The sequence below is a fragment of the Hemicordylus capensis genome, chromosome 9 (assembly GCF_027244095.1).
Source record: "Hemicordylus capensis ecotype Gifberg chromosome 9, rHemCap1.1.pri, whole genome shotgun sequence".
Lineage (NCBI taxonomy): Eukaryota > Metazoa > Chordata > Lepidosauria > Squamata > Cordylidae > Hemicordylus > Hemicordylus capensis.
Window position 1 is genome coordinate 6,653,747 of NC_069665.1, and position 12,750 is coordinate 6,666,496.

The window sequence follows — 12,750 nt, forward strand, 5'->3', positions numbered from 1 at the left end:
GCATAAGCAGCAATGAAAGTGTGTTGTATGTAATATAAACAAGCAAGCGCGCGCACTCTACTGAGTTCAACGGGGTATGTTCCGAAATAAATAATATATACCCGGACTCAGGTTGCGCTGCGCGCGGCTTCCTTGTTTTCCCCGACCGCCTGTACGGTCGCATCGTGAGACTACATTCTCCAGAATGCCCTGCGGCGTGGGCGTGCGAAGACCGCCGTCAAGGAAAAGTAACCGGGGTATAGTTTGGCCCAATGTGGCCACCATCCACTTGGCCCACAATGCGCTGGGAGTACGCGGGCTGGACCTGGCCGCCCACACGCATCCTGGGAAATGTCGTTCTTGCCGGCAGGGAGCCCCAAGGAAGCAGGCGAGGCGAAGACTACGAGTCCCAGAAGACCTCGGCGTCGTCGTTGCTCCGGGACGGCGGCTTCTGCACTCCGCGGCGCAGGCCCGCTGCTCGCGCCGGGGTCCGACGGTGGGAGCTCGGCTGCCAGGAGAGCTGCTCCGGGCCCGTGGCCGGGGCGCCGCGGGCGGCTCACGTCGCCTCAGCCGGTGGGTCGGGGCGCGGGCGGGGGAGCAGCGGCAGCCGCCCCAGGAGGGAGCTTCGCAGCTGGCCGCGGGGAGAGCCCTCAGCCCCCGAGAGCGGCGGCCAAGGAGCGTCCGGGGGGCTGGCCCCGCTGCCACAAACCCCGGCTCCGTGCGCGCTGGGGAAAGCCGAGCTGGGCTGGCCGCCTAGCCTCTCCAGAGGCTGGCTTTCTGCGCGCAGGGAGACGCTTTGCTTTTCCGCATGGAGGAGGGCCCGCTGGCTCAGGACTGGGCCGGCCGGGGGCCCCCTGCGAAAGCCCTCCTCAGCCCCGTCGTCAGGGGCGTAGCAAGGTTGGAGGGGGCCCAGAGACAAGGTTTTAAAATGCACCCCCCCTTACTGAAGCTCAAAAGAAATCTTAAATGAGGCTGAATAGTGGTAACAAAAAGCACATGTATATATTTCCTATGTGCCACAATAGAACATCATCCTAAAGGTTTTGTAAATTGTGGACGATGCAAGTCATTTAATGGGGATAGAGAAAGACCTGCTGTTCTGGTAGCTCCAGGTCTTAACACCCACATCAGTTTCAAAGGATGAATACAACTGAAGGAAGCCCAGGCGGGTGCGCGGCTGGGGGAGTCAGTCATGTGACTTGCGTCTGGGGGGGGGCCAGGGCATTGGGCCCCCAGACAACCGTCTCCCCTTGCCCAGTTATAGTTATGCCCCTGCCCGTCGCCCATTGCCGGGGAGAGCTCGGGCTTCGGCAGCCTGCCTGGGCTCCTCCAGCTGGGGCCGAACTGCAAATAAGAGCCTCCCCATCTTCAGCTTTAAAAAAAGGCTTTTAAAAAGGCTTAAAAGATGCATCTGTTCACCCAGGCTTTTAATTAATATCATTTTAATGGTTTTAATGCTCTTTTAAAATACTGTTTTAAAACGTTTAAATTGTTGCAATGTTTTAAACTTTTTGTTTTTGCGGGGCTGCACAACTTTGGCCCTTCTGCAGATGTTGGACTATAAATTCTGTCATCCCTAACTATTGGTACCTGTGGCTGGGAATTATGGGATTTGTAGTCCAAGAACATCTGGAGGGCTGAAGTTGTGCATCCCTGCCCCTGGTTTAATCCCTTCCCATCCCTTGTGTGTGAAGAATAGGGGAAATGGAGAAGGCAACACACAAGCTTGAGGCTGCTTTTGACAAACAGTGACAAATAAAGGTTTGCTATTGTGACTTAATATAGTCATTGTGGCACATTGACAGTCTGAAATGAATAAAAGAGCCACCCCACTTCCAATATACAGTCACTTCCTTGCCTGATTGTCTCTGGGCAGTTCTTCCTTACCACAGCTGTTCAATGAAATGGCTGTTCAAAACATGCAGTACACTTCCTGATACAGTGAGGGTGAGCTAAATTTTAATAATAATAAGTTTTGAAGATGAACAGAATTGCATTGTCAAAAGTGAAGCTTGCAGCTGTAATGGAAAATGTTGTATGTATATATTTTCAATATATATGTGTGTGTGTGTGTGTGTGCGCAGATGTGGGTGGTGCAGTTAGCTGTTAATGGAACTGACTGCTAATGGGTCTTACACAAGAGTAGGTAGGAGCAGGGTGTAGACCAGATTTTTATCTTTCTGTGGGTTATTAGTGTATTGAATTAAAAGATGGTTGGTTGATGTAATTGTTGAAGTTTCTTCTTCTTCTTTTACAGATCGTTTTTGTGTGGAGGAAATTATCCAGCTGTGGCTAATTCTTTGTTGGCCTTACTTTGACGTTCTGAAATGGAGTATAGGACTCAGCTGTTGAATCCTGAGTGACAGGATCCTTTTACCAAAAATGGAGAAAAAACGTAGAAAGAAATGAGCCTGTTGACTAGGCTTCATTGCGAAAGACCATGAAGGCAAGACTTCTGCTTATCTTGGACAAAACCTTAAGACTCAAAAGCACTTAAAAGGCTTCATTTTCCGTAACCAAAAAGAACTGATTGATGGAGAAGCAACGTGTGAATTGAATACATGGAATTCTTGGAATGAAACCATATTCTTTAATGACCATGAGGCTTGCTAACATCTGGTTGTTCCTGACTGCGATCTTACTCTGTGGCAAACGCCACCTGGGGACCAGACTCGGGAATTCTTCTCAGGAGAACCACCTGTGTTCTGAGTGTGCCCGTCTTACATTGAAAGTGGAGTTCTCTTCCACAGTTGTAGAGCATGGTAATGGGCCGAGTTTATTGAACAACTAAAACACACACCTCCAAGAACAAATTGACTTATTTACCTGTGGCAGATTTTACTGTAGTAGTCTCAACATTGGCTTGTCTGCTGAGAAACACCTGAGCACCTGCCACAGAACTCCTCTGTGTTACAGGGGATTTCTGGGGTGCTGTCTGTAGTAAGGCAGCAACTGGAGGCAGAGCTCAAAGAAGTAGCAAAAGCTAGCTTCAAATCCAGGCCTTCCTGGATTGTGAGCTGGTCCTGGTCCAGAGCAGATGCCTGAGCAAACTCCATACTCCCAAGTAGACCCATTTGCTGGGTGGCCCTGAGCAGCCAAGTGAGCACTTTGCCTCTAGAGCTTGGCCCTGACATGGTTCTAAGAATAGAACACCCTCTATTGTTCCCGGGAACACCAACATGTCATAACATTTATAAAATGTAAATAAAAATAAACCATGGTTCTGTATGATAACTGAACCAGACCACATTGAGAACCTGCTCCCTAAAGTTTGTATTATGTCTGCTCCATATTGTTAGTATTTGGTTGCATAAATCTTGGGAATAGCAGCTAATGCCATCCATATGGGGTAAAATAATCCATAATTAAAGTATTATAAGTAAAATAATTCCTGCTAAGATCGTACCTGAGGTTTCCAGATTCCCTTTCTAATGTGTAGCCGTCTCTTTGCAGAATATATTGTGGCTTTCAATGGTTACTTCTCCGCCCAAGCAAGAAGCAAATTTATTTCTAAGGCACTGAAGAGCAGCAACATAGAGAACTGGAGGATTGTGCCCCGTAACAACCCAGCCAGTGAATACCCTAGCGATTTTGAGGTAATCCAGTTAAATGAGAATCAGAAAGATGGAGTTCAGACACTGGAAGATCATCCCAATATCAAACGAGTTACACCCCAAAGAAAAGTCTTTCGCTCACTCAAATACACCGAAAGTAAGTACATTTGTTCTTCTCGTGAATTCAGGATGAGAGTTGGATGATTGTTAGATTACTTAAATCTTTCATGTTTGCTGGTGCTTCCAAATTATTCCAATTTTATTTTGTACAAGGCGTAATCTCAGTCTGGATTGGTTGCAATCCTTATCATTCTGTCTCTTTGTTACTCTCTGAGATGTACTCTCTGAGCGTGCCAAAGAAACAAAAGGCAGACAAGCAGTTTGGTGTGTATAGGATGAAGGTTAGTGCACCAAGACCAGCCAAAATATTTGTTCCCCCGGTTAACCATAATGATATGGCAGTACAGATATGATTGATGAAATATCACCAAAGGTATAAGCATGGTTTTAATACTGAAATTAGGACATTCATATTATGCTTTAGACCAGGTTTGCTCAACTTAGCCCCCCAGCTGTTTTTGGACTACAGCTCCCATAATCCCCAGTTACAGTAACCAATAGCCAGGGATTATGGGAGTTGTATGCCAGCATCTGCAGGAGGGCTGAAGTTGAGCAGGCCTGCTTTAGACAATCCCTTTTAGACAAGTTTTAAATGGCATTTGTATCCATGAATTCAGTGCATCATCCCTTTTAAGTCCAAATGTAAAACAGTTTCTGCCACCAGATGTGTTCCACTTAATAATTTAGCATGAGCCACAGAGAAGAGGCCCTATCTTGTTTCTGTAGCTTGGTCACACTGGAGTGTGACAGTGTTGAGCTTCTGTAGGGAGACATGCTGCTTAGTGTATGAACAGTACTGTATACTTCGTTAAATAAATATAATCCCCCCCCCCACCCCCCAATTCTCATATGTAGCCGATCCAGCATTTCCCTGCAACGAAACCAGATGGACTCAAAAATGGCAATCGTCTCGTCCCCTGAGAAGGGCAAGTTTGTCGCTGGGGTCTGGATTTTGGCATGCGACGGGCAGGCACTCAAGCAGGCGCTTGCTGAGAGCTATACCCCGACAAGTTGCTCAGACGCTTCAGGCAGATGTGCTCTGGCAAATGGGTTTTACAGGTATTCTTGTCTCTGTGGAAATTATGAATAGTATCTGTAAATCCTAAAGCGGGTGTGGCTGATCGCTTTGATTAGATCACTGCAAAGCCTTGCATAATGTATTGATTTTATTATGGTAATGTGTAGCATGTGTACTCTTATGAGCAAAAGGTTTCTCACTGGCAATACCCTTCAGAGGATCTCTGCTCTTAAAGCACCACAGACTTGGACTTGTTTAATTATCAGTATCTCTCCCCCAGAATCCTGGGAGTTGCATTTCTTGTAAGGGGAAGGCTAGTGATTTCTAGAATCTTCACCAAACTGCAGTTCCCAGGATTCTTTGCAGAAGCTGTGACGGTATAAAACAGCTATAAATGTTTAGTGTGGATAGACTTCTGGAGTCCAGATCTTATAACTTTTTCCTCCGAGGTACTTTGATTTTTGAGGGAACTAATTGTAAAATTCCTCACTATTTAAGCTGTAATTCAGACGTGAGAAGGCAAAGTCAAGCTAATTTTTACTGTGTAAACCGTTTTGAGAACTTTTTGTTGGAAAGTGATATATAAGTGTTCTGATTACAATAAAGATCACATTACATTGTATTCCCCTGACTTTATACAATTAGCATTTTTCCTCCCAGAATGTTGACACTTGCTGGCGGAGGGGGATTTAAAACATTCATTGTGTTTACTATACATAAATATAAAACAGTAAAAAAAATCCCTTAAATTAGAACCCACTGACCTCAGTAGTTTGAGAACTCAGTTTGTTCTCAATGGTGGGAGGGAGGCGGTGGAGGGGGGGAGAGAGATGATTCTGTGGCTGACATCCAGACTATGTTATGCAATAGTACGAGTTACTCTAAAGGACTATTCAGGAATAATTTGGTCTGGGTGTCAGCCAATTTACGTGCTTTACTGTAAATATAGTAATAAGCTTTATGTGACTTCGTTAGCATTAGTTGTGCATTCTATACTTCTTTGTATCTATTTGCATTCAGAATTAAGTCCTTACAAATATTATAAGTAATTTTTCTCCACTGCTTGGATATATTTTCATGAATCCTCTTCTATGCAATAGGTGCTGGAGTAAGAGTGGCTGTCTTTGACACTGGGCTGAGCGAGAAGCATCCACACTTCAAAAATGTAAAAGAGAGAACAAACTGGACTAATGAGAGAACCTTGGATGATGGTGAATTCCACTATTTAGTATTTCTCTGAACAGACCTGGCATACTCTTCGTTGTAATTCTTTTCATTATGATCATACCACTTGGGCTGCCCGTGAGCAAGAAGGGCAACTGGTTAAGTTGAGTAGCCCTACCTTAGGCAGAATTTTACTCGCTAGTTCTAGTGTGTGGCTCTGTTCAGACATTATGCCAGACAATAGTTTGCCACTATATAGACAAGCCTGGACTGAGTCTCAGATCTGCATGGTCCCTCCTTTTATTTGATGCCGTTCCCTGCCTCCCTTCCTGGTGGAAGCAAGCCATAATGTGCCCAGGATTGGGGGGATGGGGCCATAGCTCACTGGTAGAGTATCTGCTTTGTATGCAGAATGTCCCAGATCCAATCACTGGCAGCATCTCCAAATAGGGCTAGAGAAGACTCCTGCCTGAAACCTTGGAGAGCTGCTGCCAGTCAGTGTAGACAATACTGAGCTAGATGGACCAAGGGTCTGACTCAGTATATGGCAGCTTCCTATGTTCCACTGATTTTTGGAAAGGAGAAATTTGAAGCAGATTTCCATGTTCCTCCCAAGGAGGAACCAGGAGCCCAAGATGGGTGGGAGCTCCTGCAATTCAGCAGAGACAAATGCACACCATGCACTGTGTTTAGGCAAACCCTTTGCACTTGGCCAAGCCACATGCAGGCATATTAGATATCTGAAAAAGATGCACAGCGCTCTGCGCTTTATTTAACCTTCTGTTTATGTTCAACAGGCCTGGGTCATGGGACTTTTGTCGCAGGTGTGATCGCGAGCATGAGGGAATGCCAGGGCTTTGCCCCAGACTCGGAGCTTCACATCTTCCGGGTCTTCACGAACAATCAGGTAATTCTGCCTCCATGAATCCCAGTGCAAGCCAATTCTGCACTACTCATTCTTTTTAACAGGGTAAATGTTGAGGGCTTCATTCTGGCATATTCAGATTGAAATATATTGAAATCAGCTGTGGCTTTCAGATAGAATTTTTTTTAAAAAAATGTTGATGACATTTTGTGATGACATGAAATCATAACCCCAGTCTAGTTTTTAAAAGTAAAATGGTGTTTTTTAAATGTGTGATACTTGAAAAGAAAATCAAACCATTCTGCTGGGTGATGGAACTAAGGTCTTCTTTTGAAATATTGAACTGGGTTCAATTAATTACTGTTTTAAATTGTTTCCTTCACACTTAGGTCTCCTATACATCATGGTTTCTGGATGCCTTTAACTATGCCATCTTAAAGAAAATAGATGTACTCAATCTTAGTATTGGAGGCCCAGACTTCATGGATCACCCTTTTGTTGACAAGGTTTGTGTGAACAGGGAAATGAGAATCATTTCAGCTGACATGTTTCTGTTCTAAATACAGTGGTCCCTCGACTTACGAAGTTAATCCGTTCCGAACGCACGTTCGTAGGTCGAAATTTTCGTAAGTCGAAAAGCGCACCCACGGAGGTCTGGAAACATTCGTAAGTCGAGGAAACCGCATCTAAAAATTCGTAAGTCGAGGAAGCCGCATCTAAACCGGCAACGACTTCCGGTCATTTTTGTCGTTCGTAAGTCGAAAACTTCGGATGTCGAGTAGTTCGTAAGTCGAGGGACCACTGTAGTGGTTTTGTTGTATCCTTTGCAGCTGCAGCACTCAGTTCAATCTTGTAGTAAAGCCTCTGTTTCTACAGAACTAGAGGATTAAGGAACAATTTTTTTACAGGCATACTTCTAACCCACTTCTCACAGTGGCGATAAACCTGTAACTAGCACAACTTCAGCTCTCCAAATGTTTTTGGACTACAATTCCCATCATCCCCAGTCGCAGTGGCCAATTGTCAGCTGTGTTCCCTCTAACAGGGATCCCAGATGTTGTTGACTACAACTCTCATAATCCCCAAGCAAAAGCCATTGCAGCTGGGAGTTGTAGTCAACATCTGGGAATCCCTGTTAGAGGGAATACTGATGGGAATAATGAGAGTTGTAGTCTAACATTTGCAGGAGGGCTGAAGTTGTGTAGCTCTGATCTAGTATGTACTATTACAGAATGCAAGTGGGGCTTACATGTTCCAATGCTTTTCTGTACCCAAATTCCCTTCCAAAGAGAATGCTAGCATGTTAGAGAGAACTTAAATTGCTAGACCTTCTTGATGTGCTAGGTTTCTACATTCAGGGAATTTTTTTTTAATTGGGGAAAATTCAGTCATATGAGTCCCCCACCTGCAGTTGAAGTGGCACAGCCCAGACAGAGCTGTACCACATCAAGAACAATGCCTAAAAAGTCACCCTTTTGCGGACTTAAACTGAGACTTTCCCCAAGTAGTAGGTGCAAGCTGAGATTTGTAAACTGGTGACTGTCCTCTCAAGAGTGGCCTGCCTCATTGCCCAGAAGTGAGCAGAAATCAGCTCTCGAGAATTATAGTAGCTGTAAGATGCTGACATGCATTTGCAGGTCCCCAGTTCAAATCCTGCCTCTGCCTTGAACTCAGTTTGTGGCTTTCAGGTTATCATCTCACTTTCAACCTCGTACTCCCCTTTTGTAATCTGGGAATAGTAATACAGAGCTACCTTGCAAGGTTGTTTTAAGAATTGCCCAGATAATAAATGTTTTGCACTTTTAGACTGCTCTCCAGTGCTCTCTACATGTTAAGTACAGTATTATTCATAGTATGATTCAGCCTTGCCAGGTTCACACAGAAACTGTCCTATTTGCTATTGTCTGGTGCTAGTAATAGGTTGGCTTTGCTGTAAAGTTTGAGAGTTGGACTGAAAATTAATTTGCAAAGCCGTCTTCGATATGGATGTTAGGCAGGCAATCTACTCCTTAATAGTGTGTGAGGTGTACATGGTAAAATTCTTTTCTGTGTTTATGATGATAGCTTGCTATAACATTTCCAGAATCTAAATGCCTTAATTTTGTAGGTCTGGGAGCTGACAGCTAACAATGTGATAATGGTCTCTGCTATTGGAAATGATGGTCCTTTATATGGGTAAGTGCTTTCACAACCCTGGAGCCTGTTTTTAGCAGAGTGTCTGGGATTGCTCCCCTTTCCTCCAGCCAGAGGAGTCCCAGGCAGCTTAACCTGGGAGCCAGTCTCTGGATTGCTCCAGGGAGGAGGGAGAAGCAGAGTAGACTGCAGCCCTGGAGGACAGCAGCAGCTCCCGTAAGCCAACTCATGTTAACGCAGTGCTTTGTGATAGCAAGGCAAGATTTGCCTCTGTTGTCGAGGTGAAAGGGATGCCACCGTCTTGGCTGTGAAATGGTGAAGCCTCATAGAGCAGGGCCATTTTGACTAGAGGACATCTTGGTCTTGCAGGATTGCATATATAGAAGGGGAGGGGAGGGTGTCAGGGAGGAGATGCCAGCAGTCGGCTGATGATTGGAGAGCTGGACTTGTGGTAGCAAGCATGACGTGTCCCCTTAGCTAAGCAGGGTCCACCCTGGTTGCATTTGAATGGGAGACTAGAAGTGTGAGCACTGGAAGATATTCCCCCACTTAGAGGATGGAGCCGCTCTGGGAAGAGCATCTAGGTTCCAAGGTCCCTCCCTGGCTTCTCCAAGAGAGGGCTGAAAGAGTTTCTTGCCTGCAACCTTGGAGAAGCCGCTGCCAGTCTGTGAAGACAATACTGAGCTAGATGGACCTATGGTCTGACTTGGTATATGGTAGCTTCCTATGTTTCTATGATCTGGGTTCCCAGTGAGGAGTAGACCACAGGAGAAATACTCCAAAGGAACCCACCCACCACCACTCCTAGTCGGTGATACTGGAGAGGAAAGGACGGTCTTGTAACTTCTGGGGATGCATAGTTCAAGCCCCAAAGGTGATGTTTTCAGAGAGGTGGGACCACCACATGGGGGAAGATGAGATAGACATAATTACAATAAATAAACATGACCATTTCCAAGTAGTCCCCAGGGTTTCAATTATATATTTTCCTTTAGAAATAAAGATTATTTTGTCTTAGCAAGGGTGCTTCCTCCCAAGTCTGTTGGTTTTCTCATGTCCCATTTAGGAATATAATCCTGCCGTTTAGAACTGACAAAGTGATACAAATATAAAGTTGATATTTTGGAAATGTTTAGTTTATTCTGTGTGTTTTGTCAAGTAATTTTTGTGTAAGCCTTTTTATTTTTTAAATATTCAGCTGAGTTTTCTCATTGTGTTTTTCTCTTTTTAACACTTGTTGCAGCACACTGAACAACCCTGCGGACCAAATGGATGTGATTGGAGTCGGTGGCATTGACTTTGAAGATAACATTGCTCGCTTCTCATCCCGGGGGATGACCACTTGGGTAAGCATCTTCACAAATGGTTATTAGTATTATTGCTAAAACTAGCTGATCCAGCACAGACCATCGGCACCCCTAGTTCTCCCTGTCATTCCCCCCGCTCCCTTCAGCCCCAGTCTATTCTGTGCTTGGCTTTCCTTTCCCTCCCTGCCTGCCGGGCTCGGCTACAGGAGCTTTCCCTCCCCACCAGCCAGCCACTATGGCCATTTTCTCCCCGTCCCCCAGGCAGCTGCTTGCAAACTCTTGCGAGAGCTGCCACACATGAGATTAGTGACAGATACATTTGGGAGAATGATAGATAGATAGATAGATAGATGTGGTTTAAAACCTAGACACACAGGACACCACTTTCCTACTGGTTGCTGCAATGATGTGATGTCGAGGTAAGCTTCACATGGTTAAACTGATTAGTGATCTTTGTCAGGGGTTCTCACACCTGGGTGTCTGGGTGCTGCTGGACTACAACCCCCATCACCCTGGCTTTGGATGATAGGAGTTGTAGTCCAGCAACATAGATCTGATAACTCCTGCTTTAGGTACTAACTCCAGCCCTGAACGTTTTTTAGAAACATAAACACTTAAGTCTAAGCCTGAACACCTTACTGTTTAGGCTGTAGGGTTTGGAGTTAAGCTGGGAAAGGTTGAGAAAACATAACTTTTAGCTACAATCTTATTCTCTATGGCTGCCTTTTGTTTTGTTTTGTAACCTGACTGTTCCCTTGAGGAAGATGCCTTGCTGAGTAGCCTGCACTCTGTGGCCTGCACTCTTATGAGGAGCAGCTCTGCTGATTGTCCTCATGAGACATTGTCCTCCTAGATTAGAACTCAGTCAGCCCCACTGCCAGGTGCCATCTTGAAAGGAGGATGCTTCTGGGTCAGGGATACTTACCCTCTGTGCTAGAAATATTCGCCCAGGAGCCCTGTACCTCTTTGTGGCCAGAGCTGGCCTGCCTGCCTGCATGGGGAATCAAGCAGACAGGCAGCAGAGGGAAACAAATGTCGAATCTGACTTCTTGCACGGTACAAAAACAAGTTCACTGCATAGGAGCTCTCTGGATGCCCTGAAGCAGGCAGGATTGACACTGGGGTTTCTTCTCCCACTGTAGGGGGCTAGGGATGTGCACGGAACCGGTGGCCAGTTCGACAGCGGGGGCGGGGGGGAGGCTTTAAGGGCGGGGGTGGGTGCACCCGCCGCCGCGTTTCCCTCGTTGGGGTGCGAATCCTTAAGAGCCCATTGGGGCGGCAGCGTACCTTCCTGCTGCCCCATGCCGCCGTTTACTGGATGTACTCGGAAGTAGGAACGGCAGCTGTGTGCACACGCACCCAGTGTGCATACATGAGCGATGCGTGAAATTGCCGTTCCTGCTTCCGGGTCCATCTGGTAAATGGTGGCCTGGGGTGTCAGGGAGTACGCTGCCACCCCAGTGGGCTCTTAAGGACCTGCGCGCTGGTGGAGAAAATGCGGCCAAGGTGGGTGGGTAAGTGCACCCCCCCCACACCGTTAAAGCCACCCCCACACACCCTGCCATCAAACCTTTGAGCCAGCAGGGGTTCGAACCTGTTCGTGCACATCCCTATAGGGGACCAAGCAGGAAGTTGTTAGCATTGCCTTGCCTCAAGCAGTTGAGAGGGGTGACATCCCCTCCTGGAAAACCTCCATCTCTGAAGAGAACAAATCTTCCCCTATTTTCTCATGGTAGCATGAAGTCAAATGGTCAGGGTTGTAACAGTGTATATTAAGAGCTGATAACCAGATGCTTTGGATTTGAAAAACTGAGAATCTTAAAGGACGAGGCGCTTTTGCCTGTTGTTTTGGAGATTGTGACGTTGTTCTATTCTTTTGCTTCCTCCCAAGGAATTGCCTGGTGGCTATGGCAGAGTGAAGCCTGACATTGTTACTTATGGCTCTGGAGTGCGAGGTTCCGGCATGAAGGGCGGGTGCCGTTCCCTCTCTGGAACCAGCGTGGCCTCCCCCGTCGTGGCAGGTGCTGTCACTCTGCTAGTCAGGCAAGTGCTCAGTGAGAATGCATCTGCCACACACCCCTGCTGTAATAATGATTGATGGTTTTATGATATGAGGATGGGGCTGTAGTTCAGTGGCAGAGCATCTGCTTGGCATGCAGGAGGTCCCAAGTTCCATCCCTGGCAGCAGCATCTCCAGGTAGACTTCTGTTTGAAACCTTGAAGCGCTGCTGTGCCAGTCAGTGTAGACTGGGGCTGCACAACTTTGGCCCTCCAGCTGTTTTTAAACTACGACTCCCCATCATCTCCAGCCACATTGGCCAATAGGGATGATGGGAGTTGTGATTCAACATCTTTTCAAGGGCCAAAGTCGTGCAGCCTTGGTGTAGATAATACTGAGCTAGATGGGACTATGATTAAATGTAAAGAAGACTAAACTAATGACAATGGGTACAGTAACCAGCCTCAGAATTGATAATGAAGACACTGAAGTGGTGGATAGCTTCTGCCTTTTAGGATCGACCGTCAACAGTATCCAGCAGAAATATGCCGCAGACTAGCACTTGGTAGGGTTGCAATAAAGGCCTTGGAAAGGATATTTAGATGCCATGA

The 12,750-nt window shown here is 46.2% G+C and overlaps 1 protein-coding gene across 1 annotated transcript in view; it reads left to right on the plus strand.

Moving 5' to 3' along the window:
* Nucleotides 1-284: 284 nt before the first annotated feature.
* MBTPS1 (membrane bound transcription factor peptidase, site 1) overlaps nucleotides 285-12,750 on the plus strand; it is a 54,793-nt gene continuing 42,327 nt past the window's right edge. The window contains exons 1-10 of the mRNA XM_053271140.1: nucleotides 285-552; nucleotides 2,237-2,741; nucleotides 3,433-3,690; nucleotides 4,509-4,712; nucleotides 5,772-5,882; nucleotides 6,633-6,742; nucleotides 7,090-7,206; nucleotides 8,808-8,875; nucleotides 10,077-10,179; nucleotides 12,032-12,183. Coding sequence (XP_053127115.1) covers nucleotides 2,555-2,741; nucleotides 3,433-3,690; nucleotides 4,509-4,712; nucleotides 5,772-5,882; nucleotides 6,633-6,742; nucleotides 7,090-7,206; nucleotides 8,808-8,875; nucleotides 10,077-10,179; nucleotides 12,032-12,183 — 1,310 coding nt within the window. The 5' untranslated portion in view covers nucleotides 285-552; nucleotides 2,237-2,554. The remainder of the gene's footprint in view (nucleotides 553-2,236; nucleotides 2,742-3,432; nucleotides 3,691-4,508; nucleotides 4,713-5,771; nucleotides 5,883-6,632; nucleotides 6,743-7,089; nucleotides 7,207-8,807; nucleotides 8,876-10,076; nucleotides 10,180-12,031; nucleotides 12,184-12,750) is intronic.